Raw genomic sequence first — 19,644 nt, forward strand, 5'->3', positions numbered from 1 at the left:
AATACGTATAAATAGTTTACGAGCTTAACTAACTAAACGCATGTATTAACCAGCAGTACGGTTCAATCCTCACCCGACTTTTCTCTTCCTTCTCCAATTACTGTACAAGAACATTATAAAAAGAAACGAATTATATATGCCAACTGCCAAGGCACGAACTTTTTTGAAAAGACTCTTGTACTTTGTGCAGAAATAGCTGTACCTAACTTTTAGTCAGGTGAGACAAACGTGGACTTACGAGTTACGAGTCTATATGAACTTGGGAATGCGCTCACACTGACTCTCAGAAAGCAAAGTCCTCTGTTTTCATACATTCTGACTGAACAAAGTTCAGTCCCTCTCACTTTCACCTTTCACTCGATTGGCGCTAAATTAATGATACCAAACTTGAACGGATTAACAAAAGGGAAAATGGAATTGGATCTCGAGAATCCATTAACAGGCTCCGAAGAACACCATTTCGACTCACTCTTCGCAACCGAATCCGATCACACGCCGTCCTTCCTCGCCTTCAAATGCACTGATGTTCGCTTTTCGCTTCGCCGCCACTCTCTCTTCCTTATTTCTCAGGTAAACAAAATATGTCCTAATTTGTTTTGACTTTTCGCTTATCATTTGACTTTCCCTGTTAATTTAGATATTAAAAGTGTAATCATTTCCTATTCTCCTTGTATAAAATGCTTCTACTATTAATGTCACAATATGAAGTGCAAAAGGTGTGAATATTTTTGAATGGATACAGTAATAGTGTGTCTAATTATAACTGTTGCTTTTGTTGTGTTTTTTGCAGGTACAAAGTTCTTACAAGTTTGATCGCTATGTCGCTTACCTTGCTGTCAATTACATTGATCGTTTTCTTTCCCAACAAGAAGTTCTGGTAAAATCAAACTCATAAATTTCATAATTATAGCTATTTACACATAAAAGTGCATGAAATTGTTGATGAGAATTGAATGAAACTTACTACAGGAAAATAAGCCATGGATTGTACGGATTCTCGTCATTGCTAGCCTTTCACTTGCTGCAAAAATGAGGAACATCGATTTATCACTGTCCGATATTCAGGTAAATTGTAAATCAATATTGAACAGTAAGATTTCATCTCAATTGCTGAAAATTCAATTTCAATACGACTTACTGAAAACATTGTAACAGAGAGATATAGGTTTAATTTTTGATCCTCAATCGATTCATCGCATGGAATCGCTGATTCTCACTACTCTCAAATGGCGACTAAGATCCATCACGCCTTTCTCGTTTCTGCAATTCTTCATCTCATTTTTACAACTCAGTGATTCGTCTATGACTCAGTCTCTTAAAAAACGAGCTTCAGATATCATTTTCAGTACTCAATACGGTACTGTTAATTCTCTAGTAATTTCAAAATTATGTTACTAGTATTAGTTAGCTAATAGTAACTGCTATCGTAACCTTTGATTGATGCCGACATATTTACAAATTTTATTGCAGAAATTAAGTTTTTTGAGTTCAAACCATCAATAATAGCAGCATCAGCGCTTCTATGTGCAGCTGATGAGCTGATTCCCTTGCAATTGACTTCTTTCTTAGCTGCAATTTCAGAATGTCAATACTTAAATAAAGTAAGTCTTCTTTAAATAATCTGTTTCCTTGTTCTATTTTATTTCATACAATTACTACTATTGGACTGGAGAGTCAACTAATTCTTTTTTGACCCACTTTTTCTGATATACTATAAATACTAGTACTATATAGAAAGACTTTTGGTGTTTTCTATACTCAAAATTAAGATCCAAAACTCTTCACTTCAAATGTAGTTATTCTTGTTTTCTTACATTAAATGATGTTTTCTCCATCCCCTGTATTTACAACTGTAACTGAGGAATAATACTCTTCGTTAGGAGGAACTTATGAATGCTTTGGCTATAATGAGGGAAATGCCGATAGAAAGGCAGGAGTCTACAGTCGATGCAGAGTCTTGTAGTACGTTGACGGCAAAAAGTGTTCCTGAATGTGAACGTACAAGCTCTCAATGCCACACATCAGGATACAGACAACATCAAAAAGCGGAAATTGAGCGATTTACGGGATGATCAAGCGTTCCAGATTTCTCAGGTTCAGTGGTGCTAAGATAGTAAGACTGCGTACCAGCGTCCCTATTTTGTCGTCTCATGCTTAGCATTTTTGTTCGAGTGGGTTAATGCATACGTCAATAGTTGAAAAGTGGAGGACCTTTAAATTGATTGAACTCTAAAACTTAAGTAGTGCAGTGTAGAATTGTAACGAATTAGATGCAAATCTCTATAGGTTTCACTTTGTGCTTCGAAATGTCGATAGTATATGTTGCGTCAAAAAGTGCTAAGCAAGCTATGTACTATTCAATCTATTAAAATAAGCATGGACAAAAAGGCGGCAAAGCAATTCAGAGAAATTACTCGTACTGATGCATCTGTAAACTGACCAAGAAATCTTTATCTTGTTCTTTAATGGTCTTAACTCCCACTTTTTATGAAAAGATAGATAAGTTTTCACGTAATTGTGTAGAGAAATTTGCGTATTGTACTTTTATGTTAGACTATTCAAAGAATCTTTGTTCTTTGGAGCTGGAGGGTGGCGCAGAGAAGGGGTGAACAAAGATTGGGGAGTAAGGAGCTGAATATATACTTAAATGTGTAGTTTCATGTGCACTCAATGCCGGGAGAGTAGTGAAACGAAAAAGGTAGAAAAAAGGCCTGAAGAGGAGAAGTGACACATGAAGAAAAATTACTGTATTTTGCTTTGTCAGTTTTCAGTGTGGTTGAGTGGGACTTAGAGAGAGGAAACGTTGTTCTAACGCGGATTTTAGCAAGGTGACAAAGAGACATGTCATTAACGTCTTTGAAAGCAACAGCACCTAAACATTGTAGAAATAGTTCTTTTATTTATGGAGGATGGACTAAATTACTGGTGTTCTATAGCATTTTCCCTTTTCTTCTCCCTTCTCGAGGCATATGTCATGCAACAACGGTTAAAGCTAGCTAATGATTGAAGCTAGCGAAGTTGGTGTGAATGAGAAATGGAGGGAAAAAATGAAGTTAAAGCAAAGTTCCTTTGGAAAGGAGCTTTGTACCACATTAGTGGTAGAAAGGGAGATTATGTGCTTATATTATAAAGCACTTCCTTCAGCTCTTGAAGGGTTGGGAAGAGGGACTCCCTTGCGTTGTCGTTGTTGCTCGACTTTGGCTTTGGTCAAATGATTGATTGATAATCTTTTTTAAACCAAATTTATTTAATTCATTTTTTCATTTCTGATATTATTTTCTGTGAATAAGATATTGAGTAATTTTATTATTATTTTTGTGGAAATTTCCCAACGACTATTTTTTTGTTTTTAATTTTTGGAAAAGGCAAGGCCTTTCCGAACAGACACCTTTCTCTCCGAGACACCTTGCTTGTTCTGAACAAGCACTGCTTAAGCTATAAATACAGAGGCAATGCCTCATTTTTGGATACTGAAAAATTTCGAAATCATTTGTATTTTGCATATTTCTCCAAAATCACAACTGAGTCAGTGTGATAGTTACGGTTCTTGAATTCGACGAAGTCGTTGGCGTTTGAGGTACCGCTACTCCTACGACAGGTATATCCGTTTTATCCTAGGAGGAAGTAATCCATAACTTCGGGTACAGTGAGGGGATTAAATTCCTTAAGGACACACAGTGAATTTTGTGATCTCGGATATTTACAGACATTGCATTGTCATTTCATTTTTTTGTTTTTTTTGTTTTTGGTTTACTAGTTCAGTTTATTTGTTTCTGTAGTTCTTTTTTCTCGTTGTAATTGGCAATTACCTCCTCAGATACAGTAAGAATTTGAAGTTCACATAATCATGCGTGCCCATAGGTCAACACTTAAGAGCCCCAACCCACACTGATTCACAGAGACAATAACTAGTATAAGACTAATTACCTTCTTTAATTTACGAATAAAAACCAAAGATATCAAGTACGAATTAATCTTACCTCTTAAAGGAATCATTCTGATAAGGTTGCAAGATAAATCTATCTAAAGTAGCCACATACAAAAGTGTAAAGTAGAGAAACTCTCAATAATGATAATATTTGTCTGCTGAAAATAACAAAATCCACCCTATATAGTGGGGAAACCTATCCCAAATAGAATGGGATTCGAATTCTACTTTTATGGAAATAATAAACAATAAAAGCTAACTAGGATTAAACTAGGAAAGCATATAAAAATATTGTCAAACTAATTCCCTAACAAAATAAGGAATAGTTGACCAAATTTGACACCAAAAATAACAAGCCTAAACAGCCGCATTTTTAGGCATACTTGCACGTCCAAGTAGTCCCTTTTTCTTCTCTCTTTTGAGCTGTATTTCCAGCCCCCTTTTGGGCGTGTAACCAGCCCCATATGGGCTTGATTTTCGTCTCTTTTGAGCATGCAAATTAACTCCTTTGGGGCTTCATGTGGGCCCCTTCTTTTGGGCTCCATGTGGCCCCAATCTTTCCCCTCTTGGATTTGGATTTGGACCATAAAGTACGTGCAACAATTAGTACACTCCTCGTTATAATTTTTGGGCTCATTCTTGTGTTTTTTCTTCCACAATAAGCATTTTTTTGATTTTCCATTGAAGCCCGTCAACCTTTAATGGAAGTGCGCTGACGTGGATGATATCATCATAGGTGCAGTTAAGGGCTTTTCATACGTCATAGTACAAAACATCAATTAGATTTGCCAGTCTTCTGCGTTGAATCTTTCTTGTCATAAGGGGTTACCTTCTATGCCTCGTACCAACAGTGATCCGGGAAACTCTAGACTGCAAAAGCAGCACCACCTGAAGAAATTGTTGTTGGATATTTCATATGATGATAATTCCTCAATTCAGTACATCTCAATGTGCCTATGTGAGTTTGAACCAATTAGAGACACAATTCCGCCTCAGTCGTGACTTGCCACCTTTGTTCCAGAATTGGTGCATCTGTGTAGATCTTCTGTTTCAGATTAATAATATAATGTTTTACAAAATTTAACACGAGATAACAACTTGAATGAGTTATCAATCATTCAGATCACCAGTAATCTCCACATGAACAGGCTCCATCCTTAAAATGATGGAAGCGGTGCATATCACGCACAATAATTTCTCGTTTCGTGACGAGAGAGATGTACTTTGTCGCACTATGGCAGTCACCACAAACCCGAAGATTTTTCCTGATGTGAATAGTTGTACCAGCACTTGTATTTAAAAGCCCAAATGAAATAGCAAGCTTCTCACTGTGGCTCTTTAGCAATTGCTCCTGAACATCATCTTCAACATCATGAATTGAATCTGTATCAGGTATATATCCAGCAGCTTTAATCCTATCAAGCAATTTCTCAAGGTAAGCATAGATCTTCTCGGACTGGGGATGGCTAGTGCTTCCTGAGTAGAATGTGTGGACTTCATTTCTTAAATCAACTAGACTGCATCCAGGCGTCTTTTGGATGCCTTTTCTCTCCATCATAGTTCTGACTTTAGAAACTTTATGCCACATAGAAGCCGTGGCATACATATTAGCAAGAAGCACATGATATCCACCATCATCTGGATCTAGCTCAAATAGCTTGTCTGCTGCCTTCTCCCCGAGATCTACATTTTTGTGAATCTTGCAAGCTCCCAACATTGCACCATAGACGTTGAGTCCTGGTCTGGTAGGCATATTATCAATGAAGTCCCAAGCCTCACTGAGCCGACCAGCTCGACCAAATAGGTCAACCATTGCCCCGTAATGGTCCATTGAAGGCTCTAAGCTGTATTCTTCCCTCATGATTGTGAAATAATTGCGCCCCTTCTCTACAAAGCCAGAGTGGCTGCAAGCTGAGATGACACAGAGAAATGTTATGTCGTTAGGCTCTACATGCCCCTTCCGCATTTCCTCAAACAATTCAACAGCTTCCTTCCCAAATCCATGTGTGCCATATCCATCTATCATGGCATTCCATGTTGTAACATGCCTATCATCCATCAGGTCAAATAGCTTTCTTGCTGTGTGAACTGCTCCACATTTTGCATACATGTCAACAAGTGCAGTGGCTACAAAAACATTCCTGTTCAAACAAGTTCTTATAGCAACTCCATGTATCCACTTAGCTTGGCGCAGAACTGATAACTCGGCAAGAGCAGTAACAACACTCACCATTGTAAATGAGTCAGGTTTGATGTTCTGCAGATGCATTTTACAAAAATGAGTTAATGCATCCATTACACATCCATTTTGTGCATAGCCCAATATCATAGCATTCCATGACACTAGTGTTTTTCCTTTCAAGTTTTCAAATAATTCAGCTGCAATATCCACTCTTTGGCACTTGCAATACATCGAAATCAATGAGTTAACAACTGCAACATTAGAACCAAGACCTAGTTGGTTGACTAAGTTGTGAACAAATAGTCCAAGCTCAAGATTCTTTGATTCAGCACACGCATGTAAAGTGCTCATAATAGTCACATTCGTAGGTTTGAATCCTTCATCCAACATTCTCTGAAATATAACAAGAGCTTCATCGTAATATCCATTCCGTGCATATCCATCTATCATAGCATTCAGCGATACAACCGTCTTAGAATCCATCTTATCAAAAACCAAACTAGCAGTACCCACAGACCCACATTTAGCATACATATCAACCAAAGCAGTCGAGACATTTACAAGCGACTCAAACCCATTTCTAAGAACATATCCATGAATCGACTTTCCCATTCGCAAGGAATCAATAGCAGCACAAGCAGGCAAAATGGACACAACCGTAACCGAATCCGGCCTATTACACCCTTCCTCCTGCATCCTCAAAACCAACTCCAACGCTCTCTTCGCCATCCCATTTTGTGCATATCCAGAAATAACCGTATTCCAGCAAACCAAATCCCTCTCAGGCATTCTATCAAACATCTTATATGCATCACCAACCATCCCACATTTCGAGTACAAATTCACAACACTAGTCATTGCAAACAAATTATCCTCAAACCCATGAATAATCAACTGTGCATGTACCTGTTTACCCTTAACAAGGTCATTATTATCCGCACAAGCTTTTAACAAATAGCTAAAATTATATATCACCGGTGTTACATTATCATATCTCAAACGAGAGTAAAAAGCTAAAGAAGAATCCAAAGAAGAGTAATGGGTATGGCCTTTAAGCATGGTATGATACATGGGGTCAACTCTGAGTTTAGCAAAGTCAAAGACTTTGGTGGCATCATTAAGGCTGCCATATTTAGTGAATAAGCTGACTAATTTTGTTTCAAAAAGGTGTTCTTTATAAAGACCGTTTTTGATAATGTGAGGGAGAATCTGGTGAAGTTCTTTCATGGAATTGCAGAGCTCAAGGAGGATTGCTGTTGGGTGTTTATATATGTGTGATGGGATGTGGACTCTTGGTGATAGCGGTGGTGGTGGTGGAGTGGTGGAGCAGGCCAACAGCGGGAAACTCATCAAGTTTACTGATTCTTGTCTGAATTCTCCTGATAGAGTAAAGTACCACTTTCAAAGCCCAAGTTGTCATCTGCGTAACTCCATTAATATTCATTTTATCTTTTAGCATCTATTTCTTTCAGTTATCTGTTATTCTCTTTTTTTTCCTTTAAGAAGTTGTGATTTAATAAAATGTTAAGTTTACTGTTTATATTGAATTTTATGTTTTGAAAAATATATTGGAAAATGATTATAAGTAATGATAAGGATAAATTAGGAATTAAGGGATGATTTTTTTTTTTTTTAATTTCTCAAATTGGATAAGTAGAAGTGGACATAGGAAGTATTAGTTTCTCGATTTCAATCCAGTTGTTTGAAAATTTAGGGGCTTTGACTTTGAAATGTTTCTTGATAATATGAAATACCGAATGCAAGCCAACCATTTGAAAGACCCGATTTCTTTTTTTTTTTTTTTTTTTTTGATCAACCGGTTAACTCTATAAATAGTTTATTTACTCTTGAGAAGGAAAAAAGAAAGAATTAATTAAGATGTCAATACTCAATAGTAGGAATTCTGAAAAAAATGTATTATTGACTTTTAGAAAAGAAAAAATAGTCTGCGAAGACAGCTATTTAACATCTGGCAGTGGCATTTGTTTTCTAAATCGACTTTTATTTCAAAAATCAAACCAAATATGCTTTTCGAAAACCAAAAACAACTCGAAGGAAGGTACATGATTAACATTTTGAGAGCCGCTAAACTATCACACTAATTTAACCCAAATTTAGTTACACTTATAAAAAGATCACCATAATTAGGGGTGTACATGGACCGAGTTGGTTCGGTTTTTTTAAACACTAAACCAAACCAATTGCATCGAGTTTTTTAATTTATACACCAAACCAAACCAATAAAATTCGGGTTTTTCAACCTCGGATTTTCTCAGGTTATTCAATTTTCTCGGGTTTTTCGGATTTTTTTTTGGAATAGTCTTGATACAAAATATATAACTTTTACTTCAAATATTTCTTTAGTCCTAGTAAGATATAACTATATAATTAAGGTGTTTCATAAGAAAATAACAAAATGCTAGAAGAGTGATGACATTGTAATAAAATATTCAACAAAAGATAATAAAATCGGTTAAAATAAATATTGCTAATTAATAAGCCATAAAGAAAATGACCATAATCTAAAAATACTAAGTCATGCTAAAATAAATACGGCTAATAAGTATTAATTACATGACAAGAAAAAAAACTTAAGTTATGTATTTTCACTCTCTAAACCAATTATACAAAACTAAAGAATAGATATCCAACATTATTTTCATTCCTAGTGGTAAATTGAATTTCTTTTGTTAGTATTAGTGTTGAGTTGGTTTTGGTGGACTTTATATGAGTTACTAACATTCATAAGATATAAAACTTATTGACATTCAAAATTCTAAGTTCAAGCTTGAATAATATGATAATAGATAAAAAAAACTACGAAAAAATTAAGAAATATTTATAAATTACATTACAAATAAATATTTTTATGTATAAAACATTTTAAAAATTGAATACATGTAATGTCGGGTTGGTTTGGTTCGGTTTAACTTTTTTTAGCTAAAACCAAACCAAACCAATTATGATCGGGTTTTTTTTTCAACATCAAACCAAATCAAACCAAACCACTAATCGGGGGTTTTTCTCGGTTTGACTCGGTTTATCGGTTTACTTTGTACACCCCTAACTATAACCTTTACTTGTAGAATTTTTGCTACCAGCAATTTCCCTCCAAAACACACTATTAAATACACTAACTTATGCTTATTCAAGTCAAGATATTTTGTAGATGTCAACTTGAAAATTTCAAGGAGAAATAATAGAAAATTTAAAATAACATAATGTATAGAATGTTCTTCTTGCTTGATCCTTTTCGCCAACTTTAATCAAAGAAAAATCATCATTATTAAAATAATTAGCTCATTTTATATATATAATTGTCTCCTAGCACTTAAAATAATTGGAGGTAATACAATAACATGAATAGGTCCAAATTTTATATAATTGTTTAAAAGAAATTAGATACTTTATAAATATGCTAGGAACTTTTACTGGATTTTTTTGGGGGGAAATACATAAATACCCCCCCCCCCCCCCTCAACGTATACTCGGATTAATTATGACGCACTCAACCTTTGCGAGCAACCTATTACCCTGGCCTTATTTTTTTTTTTTGTATTTTTGTACCCTTTTTCGGCTGACGTGGCACAATCAAAATTTGATGCCCAGTTGCACAGGGAAGAGTGTTGCACACTCTCCGCCACATTGGCGCCACATCACTGCCACGTCTTCTTCTTCTTCTTCTTCAATCAACCCATTTTTCTCCATTAACACACACACATTCAATTTCATCATCAATCATAAAAAGCTTATTTTCAAGAAATCAACCAACCCATATTCTACCTCCATTAACACACACACATTCAACCCATTTTCTTCCTCCATTAACACACACACATTCAATTTCATCATCAATCATACATATCTTTTCAAGAAATCAACCAATTCATTTTCTTCCTCCATTAACACACACACATTCAACCCATTTTCTTCCTCCATTAACACACACACATTAAAGGACAACCAGTCCATTTGAAGGGCAGTTCGTGCAATTTCGGCAGTTCGTGCAATTTCTTCATTGTATTTTGAAGAAATAAACAAAATAAACAATGAAGGGCAGTTCGTGCAATACACATTGAAGGGCAACCAGTCCATTTGAAAGGCAGTTCGTGCAATTTATTCATTGTTTATTTTGAAGAAATAAACAATATAAACAATGAAGGGCAGTTCGTGAAATAAATATTTTTGAGCAACCAGTCCATTTGAAGGGTAGTTCGTGCAATTTCTTCATTGTTTATTTTGAAGAAAATGGGTTGAATGTGTGTGTGTTAATGGACGAAGAAAATGGTTTGAATGTGTGTGTGTTAATGGAGGAAGAATATGGGTTGGTTGATTTCTTGTAAAGATATTTATGATTGATGAAAAAAATTGAATGTGCGTGTGTGTTAATGGAGTAAGAAAATAGATTGAATGTGTGTGTGTTAATGGAGGAAGAAAATGGGTTGAATGTGTGTGTGTTAACGGAGGAAGAAAATGGGTTGATGGATTTCTTGAAATGAAGAAGAAGAAGAAGAAGAAGAAGGGTTTAGTGATGAAGAAGACAAAATTAATGGAGGGTTTAATGGTTAATTAGAGGTTAATTAGTGTAAATATAATTAATAAAAGAAAAATCAAACGGAAAAAAAGAAAGGAACAGTGTCACTGACGTAGCGCCAATGTGGCGGAGAGTGTGCAACACTCTCCACTATGCAACTGGGCATCAAATTTTGATTGTGCCACGTCAGCCGAAAAAGAGTACAAAAATACATAAAAAATAAGGCCAGGGGGGTAATAGGTCGCCCGAAAAGGTTGGGTGCGTCATAATTAATCTGAGTATACATTGGTTGGGGGGGGTATTTATGTATTTGCATACATAATGGAAGAAAAAAAAAGTATACTTTAAATGTTATATCCCAATATTTGTTTGCTATTTATTTTATTTCCTTTATTAATTATGACGGTAATAATTATCTTGTAAGACTAACTAATATTAAAATAATTATATTAAAAAACAATGAAAAAATGATTAATTATATCATTAATTTTTTTCCTCGTTAAAATTACTCCCAGCCCTCCCACCAAAGAAAAAAATTATTACACACCAAAATTTTCTTGGCAAAAAGCGTAACTGGAGTTTTAATTATAAATTCGGGCAAAAGTTAATATATAATTCTGGTCAATATTACATCTCGCCTAGTGAAGTTTTGCTTAAAAACTTTATTCGAGAATTTGTATAAAGAAGGATTATTTGTCGCAGCGCAACAATTCTTTCATTATATTTGTATTATAAAATCTGTTGAATACGTATAACTAATTTATCAGAACAAAAATTAATTTAATATATTTACCAAATTACTTGAGTATGTCTTGAAAAATGACTTTAAATATGCAATTCAACTAGTTAAGCATTAGATGGTCGAATTAGAACATTATGGTTATTTTTTCTTTCGCACTTTAAATGTTGGTAAGTCTATCACTCACCAAAGCTTAAAGTTTTGCAACGAGATTAACAACTCAAAATTTTAAGAAGAAATAGAGGAGAAAACATAAAAAAGACTCATCATTTTGTTTAAATTTTTTAATTTATTTCAGATAAAGTATTTGATCTAGATCATACATCAATTAAGTAGAGTTACATTTTTTTTTTAAATTTGAATATACATATTGAAAACAAAAAAAGAAATAGTAAAAGTAAGTTTTTTGTTATTCTGTTATTGCTATATATGCAAAGTTATTTATCTTAAAAAATATAAATTAAATCTTAGAAAATATTCTAGAAAATTAGATAAATATAAATAAAAAGATATTAAATCAAGAAAAATAAACTAAGCGTTGTTAGCACAAAGACAGACTCAGATGTAACGGTGAGAGGTTATCAATGCCTTAAATTTTGAAAAAGTGTCTCTCCACTAGTGAGATCCAAATTTAACTTCGTAAGGCTAATATAATTTTGCTTTTTACATATCAGGCTTACTACCCACTCAGTATTTCATACTTTTATTTTTATTTTTATTTTTATTTTGTTTACATTTTTATTCATTTACATTATTCTTTTTATTTTTTCCCATAATGTTTTTTCCTTGTTCTTCTATTCTTCTATACTACAAGTTATCTGTCACCCTTAATTTAGAATAAGAGTAGAAAATTTTAATTGAACTTGCTAATAGTTCTAGTGACTTTAATTAGTTAATGTGCATTTATTTTCTTCTGATTTGATTATGTAAAAATGTGATAGCCATCAAAGATGTCTTTGAGTACTTTTTAGTAATCTTAATATTTTTAAAATATAATATTAACAAAAAGAGATTAATACCATAAAATATTAAAAATAATAAAGTAATTAATTAAATCTAACAAAAAAATATCAAAATAAAGCTATAGATTTTTCATCAACTTGTCTAATTAATATGAACAATTTTGGGAAAATACATAAATACCCCCCAATGTATACTCGGATTAATTATGACGCACCCAACCTTTGCGGGCGACCTATTACCCCCCGGCCTTATTTTTTTTGTATTTTTGTACCCATTTTCGGCTGACGTGGCACAAAAAAATTGATGTTCAGTTGCACAATGGAGAGTGTTGCACACTCTTCGCCACATTGGCGCCACATCAGTGCCACATCACTGCCACGTCTTCTTCTTCTTCTTCTTCTTCTTCTTCTTCTTCTTCATTTCAAGAAATTAATGGAGGAAGAAAATGGGTTAATTGTGTGTTAATGGAGGAAGAAAATGGGTTGATTGTGTGTGTGTTAATGGAGGAAGAATATGGGTTGAATATGTGTGGAATATGGGTTAGTTGATTTCTTGAAAATAAGCTTTATATGATTGATGATGAAATTAAATATGTGTGTGTTAATGGAGGAAAATTGGTTGATTGATTTCTTGAAATGAAGAAGAAGAAGAAGAATAAGACGTGGCAGTTACGTGACGCCAATGTGGCAGAGAGTGTGCAACACTCTCCACTGTGCAACTGGGCATCAAAATTTTTTTGTGCCAAGTCAGCCGAAAAAGGGTACAAAAGTACAGAAAAAATAAGGCCAGGGGGTAATAGGTTGCTCGCAAAGGTTGGGTGCGTCATAATTAATCCGAATGGGGGGGGGGGGGGTATTTATGTATTTTCCCAACAATTTTAAAATAGAAAGAATTTATTTACCATTTATCTTAAAATTTTATTCATTATAAAAAAAATGGGAGAAAATTTTCTAATAAATTCAACAAATTTCGGTTTCTTGATTGCTTAAATATTTATAAACAAAATTTATTATAATAATTGAATCAATTGCGAACCGTTTGGATATAAATGTTATTATCATTTTTAAACTACTGACTCATTTATTATAAATGCAATAGTCCACCTGTGACTATCAAATTTTGAATTCTGCTATGCGATGTCGATGAAAGAGCAATAAAGCTATATTCAACTTATAGCTTAAACTCTTGAAATTTCTCATTATCAAAGTTTTTAGAGGAAAAATGACTAACATATGTGATTATTTTAAAGTTATACCTCTAAGAATTAGTTTTAAGTTACAAGTAACTAAGTATTCCATGTATGAAAATTTTCTAAAAGTTTTTTTAATAAAGAATAATTTGTTCCCCAGTAATTAAGAAAGAAAAGTATGTGTACATCTTTTCAGATTCTCAATGCATTGGGAAAAAAAATCTAAAATGGAATTGATGAGAGAGGATTCCATGCAAATTTTGAATTAATGAACTTTGAGAGGAAAGGGTAGAAATGACATAGACCAAGCATAAATTATTTAATTTAACCTAGATATCCATGTAAATTTATTGAACTACCCTCAATTGGGCCATTGTGGCCAAAATTGGTGTGGCGCAAAGACCTTTCCGTAACAGTTTTTGTTCTCAAGGAGAAAATAATTTCACTTTAAAATTGTTCAGGGGCTAATAGAATCCCCGCAAAGATAAACTGTAATTGCTAATCAGATCATACATTGGGAAATGGAAATTTTTTATTTTGTGAGTCACATAACCAACATTATTTATGTGATGCTACTTTACTGCAGTACTTGACATGTGAACACTTTCTTGTTTTAAGAATAAACAGAAGGGCAATAATAATCTTTCCCTCAATTAAAATGCTTAGCTAAAAAAATAAAAAATAAAAAAAATAAAAACTTAAAATATCTTCAAAATCAATGATTAGAGAATGGGGGTGTGTGTGTGTCTCTCTCTATATATATAATCGATTCCCATTATACTAATAGAGGAATGAACTTCTCTAATTAATTAGTGTTAAAATCCTAGAATTTTGATCTTATAAAATGCTATTGGTCCTTTTTTTTTTCCTGTTCTAAAAAAAATGAATAGAGTTATAATTAAGGACACGAGGTCATGAACTAGATGCACTTGTGTATAAACAGATAAATGGATTTAACTGTAATGGCTTTAAATATTTATAATTGTATATTGCAATATTTAGAGAAACAATTTATTTTATATCTTCAATAACAAAAAATATATTACGTATAGCAATGGTTTTGGAGCACTACAATTAAAAAATTTGGTAACGCCAATTTTGTTACCATCCTCTATTTGCAGAGTTTGGAGATATTTTCATTTTTTTTTAAATTTCATTTTTTTTTCTAGCTAGGCAATTTAATTAATTAAGGAAAATGTGGACTTTAATGATATTGCCTTTTTTTGTTTATGCTTAAACCAAGCAGGTGTTCACTTGTCAAGTAGCAAAGTAATCTCACACAAGTAGCGTTTATTATGTGACTCACAAAATAAATTTCTCATACATTGGGAGGGCATTTAGCAATTTTCTCATGAAAATAGAATGGTTTTCTTTCCCAGAAATAAGTTTTGTTTCTAAAGAGCATACTCAAAAACTTTTGGGCTAGTTCTCCAAAATTAAACCAAAACCAAATCCAAATGCATCGAGATCATTTTATAGTGGCAGTTTGAGTTAAATAATGGATCATCTTATAGTTAGAAGAGGGGATATCATGATACATTTGTTATCTTCAACATACCATGATAAACTTGCAATCTTGTTTTAGCTATTCCTTTAACATAAAAATCCTCCTATAGAGGAAGGTTAAGAAAACAAAGACCAACAGAGCGTATTATACATGGTAAATTGAACAACTTTTAAACGAATGAGAAATCTAATAAGCAGGATCAAGAAGAAATTCTATCTTCTCCAAGAATTTAGTCCAGGAGACAAGTAGAATCTCTCTTTTCATTCTATGACTCAATGGAATATATACACACGAAAGCCTGTGCTATTCTAAAAAGAAATGGACTTCACCTAGGTGATCGATACGCAACGGCCTCCCTAATTCCTTTCTGGAAGCATTTGCTTATATTACATATATAACATTGCTTGCAAGTTTCCTATTTGCAGTACATCTTTGAAATTGGAAGCACATCTATCTGAAGCATTTGCCACTTTGACGCTGGAAAATGCCTTGCTTCCTAAAAACCAGCAGGCATTCTGTGCCTTGGCATTGCATGCGATAATCTATACGGGACTCTCTCCTTGTGTGCATGGCAAGTTTAATGGAATTCTTCCTTTCTGGAAGAAGAACGTTGCTAACTCAGGACCTCGCTTGTAGGCTTGTTTTTCAAGGGAGAGAACAATTTGAAGGAAGCTCTACTACTCTAGAATTAACTACTAGGTGTATTGTCATTCTTTCATGCGTCCTCAGCCCTGGCATCGTTGATGGTTCAGGACTTTGTTGACACAATAGCAGGCGGGCTTAGCTCAAATGGAGTCTTGCCAAGTTCAGAATAACTTCCTATGCATATGGTATCACCTCTACCATGCCAAATGCCGTCTTGGACATTGTTCATCTCTAATGTTCTAGCTTCCTGTTCAATAAAACAACAAAAACTCAAAACCAAATAATAAAGCAAAATATTCCATAAGGCTTCACAAGCTACAAATCCTGATCGACTTAGATTGTGTAAACTCTAATTTGCTGTTCTTTTGAATAATAGAACGCACCTGAGATAAGGTGCAGCATGGACAGGTCAAATGGAAGATGCAATCATCCAAAGAACTATCACCCTGAAATAGTGTAAAAAGCAAGAGTTATCACAATAGTAAAAAAACAAACATTAATAGATCCAAGTAAAATAATGTTGCCTATCACACTTTGAACACCTTTTCTTGGTAAGGTAGATTAACTAGATTGTTCTTCAGAGGACCGAATATCATGTACTGCCAAACTCTTCAAGAACATTTGATGACCAAAACAAACAAAAAAAGACTTAACTACAAAAAGAACCCCTCAACTACTCCCGCCTCCCGTATTCACACATAGCTTGTACAACTCTAGGAATATGATCAAACAGTACGAACCGAAAAGTAGCAATAAAAGCAAAAACCGGGATTAAATTACTCACTCTGATATTGAACTTGTTTCTCATTTTTGTGCGGTGATAACCCATATATAATCCAACTGAGATTATAAAAGCACCACCAATGTAGAGAAAGCAGTGCTTCTTCGTGACAATGAATGCCAACATGCTCAGGAGAGCAACAAGAGTGAGAATCAAATATACAGAGCCCTGCGGACCATTATAAATCTGTTTCAGTGCACGAGTAATTTGTGGAAAGCTGAAAAAATCAATGTGAAAGTGTACTAAGAAATAAATTTTACTCCCTTGTTATCTAATCTTGTTAGCATCTTGTAAACAGGTAAAATAAGTCACTTATACCAGACATTGTGTAGTGAAAGGGTGCAATCTTTTTCTACATTCATATTTACATTAAACAACCATTAAAACTCTTCTACTTCTAGCCAATATATGTTGACCAGGTAAATTAACAATTTAAGATAGATTACCAACTAGTAATACATAACTGGAAGAGGACATAGCTAATCACTATAACAGAAATAGATTAAAAGAAACTTTGACCAAGAACTTGAGGGGGTGGGTAAGTCAACAACATTGATTAACACTGATTTAATGTGAAAACAATTTACCTGAACAAAGCAGGAACCAAAACCAGCGCGTTTCATATTCTTTCCAAATCTGTACCATGGGCAGCTGCAACACATGAAGAAACATTAATATCACCACCATAATCACAACCACTTTATTTGATGATGAATTAGAGCAAGAGCAAATGTACAATTGCAAGTAAAGCGTTCAACTTTCTAGTAGGAAAGGAAAAGTTCAACGAAGTCAAATTTGGCTGACTATTAATTTTTCCTCAATCAAAAAAGGGTATAATGTTTCCTTATCAGCTGAAATCAATTGCACCTTCCCAAAAAGGTTTCCCTTACAAACAGAGGCTAAACATAACAGAAAGGGAAATGAAAAAAAGTCAAATAATTATCTCCAAATCTGTCCATTCCTTGGATTTAAAAAAATATAAATTAGAAACTAAAAGTCAATTAATCAATAACCAAAAACACAATCTCAAACTAGTCGGGGTCGGCTAAACTAGAAAGTAAAAAGTTTAGAAAGGATTTACTAACTTCAATTAATAAAACCCAAAAAAATGCACCCAAGGACGTAACCTAGTCCATGGAGTGGGTTGAGCACCATCAAGTCTCAGCCTGTCAAGTTCAATTCCCAGCAGAGAAAAAATACTAGATAATTTATTCTCATTTATTTTAGCCTTGGTGGACAGAGTTGCCTGGTATCTGTTGCTGATGAGAGGTGATAAGTATCCCGTAAAATTAATTGAGGTGCGCGTAAACTGGCCCGGACACTGATGGTTATGAAAAACAAACAAGAAACGAGAAAGAGTACAAATGGAGGAGCATCAAAACGAAAGACACAATAAAAGTGAGAAAATTTTAACGAATACCACAACCAAATTGTCTAAAATCTAAAACCCACATCAGAAAATGAATAAAAACACAACGAGCCAAAGGAGAAAAGAGAATGGAATAACACAACTCCAAAGACAAATCAACAAAAAACTAGAAAAAAAAAAAAGAGAAGAAAACTTTACCAAACGGATTGAATAGCGATGCGACGATCCTCAAGACAATCACAGAAAAGCTCGCCTTCCCACATCCTTAAAACACCTCCACCGTAATCATATTCTTCATTACCCCCATCATTGTTCAAATTCAACTTGACCCACTGTCCCTTTTGTGCTTGCATCGCCACCGTTGAACATAACATATCAAAATCAACAACCGTCACCCCTTCCGACAACAACCTCTGTCCTTCATCCTGTTCCTCCATTTCTGTCTTTTCGAACACATCCATTATCTCTCTCTCTCTTCCAAAAACTGTTCAGAATTACTAATAATCAACACGGTTTTATTGCGTATTCAGGAGAAATTTATGGTCCGAATAGAACGGAAGAGATATAGATAGATAGATAGATGATTTATGAAATATGAGTTGGGAATGCCATAGAGTTATATATATATATTTGGTAATAATGGGCATAATCTGTTTTGAGTTATTATGTTTATATTTATTAGAGGAGGACATGGTGGCTGGATAATTGATGGCGATTCTATTACATTTTGGTTGGCGCCAGAAATAATGATGGTGGGGCCTTATGGATGACGATACAGCTGGTAACACGTATGCACGTGAATATAGCTTTGGAGGGATTTTTTACTTGCCCTCTTTAACGGTTAAAAAGCATTAGGCTAACATTAAACCAATATACGAAAGACAGTAAATAATTAATTAATTTATCAATGCATCATATGGGAAAAACTATTAATGAATGCATCATGTGATTGTTGGATTAACAAGGGAATTATTTGTCTTGTGATCATAAGGCTTGTTTGTTTATTCCACAAAGTCAATAATACCGAGGGAAAAGGAGAGATGATTGAGATCGAATTTATTATTGTTAAAATTACGATGCCATTCAGTAACTTGATTGATGTACTATTTGTTTTTTACGAATTTATATGCATAATGGTAAATTTAATAAATTTATAGTCAGTTAACTTAAAATCGCAGACCATTTCTAATGATATTGTGATTCATTGTGACTTTTGGAAAACAATTGAACCAATAGATTGTAAGTTGAAAGAGGTTGACTTAAGTATGAACTGTGAGACAGCCAACGCTGCACCTGCAATTAGCTGTATCTATGTTGTGTTTTGGTGGGTGTTGTGTTAATTATATTATATAATATAGGTCTCAATCATTGTTGATCATGAATTAATTTTTTGATTCCATGGGCACCGGTATAAAATATAAATTTGTTAGACCAATAATTTATTACTGGATCCTTTTTGAGATAAAGTTAGATTATAATTTTGTCTACTCGTGGAAATGGGATGAGAGAATATGACTAATAATGAAGCAACTTGTAGTATTCAAATAATTGTGTTAATTATGGCTAAGGATTGAATATATAATTCTATCTTGTATTTGATTTGTTTGGACGAGGTCGGGAAGATAATTGAAATTTTCATGATTTATTCTAAAAAATATTACGTAGTTGTCCCCTTCTTTCCTTCAATCGACAAATCTAGAGTAGACACAGGCTTAGTTATATTTATCACGTCTAATTCAAACCTAATATGTACGTAAAAAAATAGATACATATAAAGAGCAGAATCATTAATTTTAAATTCGCGAGC

At 33.9% G+C, this 19,644-nt stretch overlaps 3 protein-coding genes across 4 annotated transcripts; 1 reads left to right on the top strand and 2 right to left on the bottom strand.

Annotated features, from left to right (window-relative positions):
* Positions 1–303: 303 nt before the first annotated feature.
* Positions 304–2,471, top strand: LOC132622940 (putative cyclin-D6-1). The gene is made up of 6 exons (XM_060337631.1): positions 304–570; positions 791–877; positions 970–1,065; positions 1,156–1,357; positions 1,471–1,601; positions 1,881–2,471. Exons 1-6 carry the CDS (start codon positions 376–378, stop codon positions 2,070–2,072), a joined length of 903 nt encoding a protein of 300 aa, XP_060193614.1. The 5' UTR covers positions 304–375; the 3' UTR covers positions 2,073–2,471.
* A 2,488-nt stretch (positions 2,472–4,959) lies between these two features.
* Positions 4,960–8,162, bottom strand: LOC132623370 (pentatricopeptide repeat-containing protein At1g11290, chloroplastic). Its single transcript, XM_060338119.1, has one exon. The coding sequence runs from the start codon at positions 7,458–7,460 to the stop codon at positions 5,052–5,054; it is 2,409 nt and encodes an 802-aa protein (XP_060194102.1). The 5' UTR covers positions 7,461–8,162; the 3' UTR covers positions 4,960–5,051.
* Positions 8,163–15,169: 7,007 nt separating this feature from the next.
* On the bottom strand, positions 15,170–18,483 carry LOC132622391 (cell number regulator 2). 2 transcript variants are annotated; one of them, XM_060336998.1, is made up of 5 exons: positions 18,036–18,480; positions 17,056–17,119; positions 16,472–16,636; positions 16,071–16,133; positions 15,170–15,934 (listed from the first exon to the last, which is right to left on the bottom strand). In XM_060336998.1, the coding sequence occupies exons 1-5, from the start codon at positions 18,296–18,298 to the stop codon at positions 15,791–15,793; spliced, it is 699 nt and encodes a 232-aa protein (XP_060192981.1). In that variant the 5' UTR covers positions 18,299–18,480; the 3' UTR covers positions 15,170–15,790. The 2 variants fall into 2 exon arrangements, with proteins under 2 accessions (XP_060192981.1, XP_060192982.1); XM_060336999.1 differs by lacking the exon at positions 16,472–16,636 and having other exon boundaries at positions 18,036–18,483.
* Positions 18,484–19,644: the final 1,161 nt, after the last annotated feature.

Source organism: Lycium barbarum, chromosome 12, assembly GCF_019175385.1.
Source record: "Lycium barbarum isolate Lr01 chromosome 12, ASM1917538v2, whole genome shotgun sequence".
NCBI classification, from domain to species: domain Eukaryota; kingdom Viridiplantae; phylum Streptophyta; class Magnoliopsida; order Solanales; family Solanaceae; genus Lycium; species Lycium barbarum.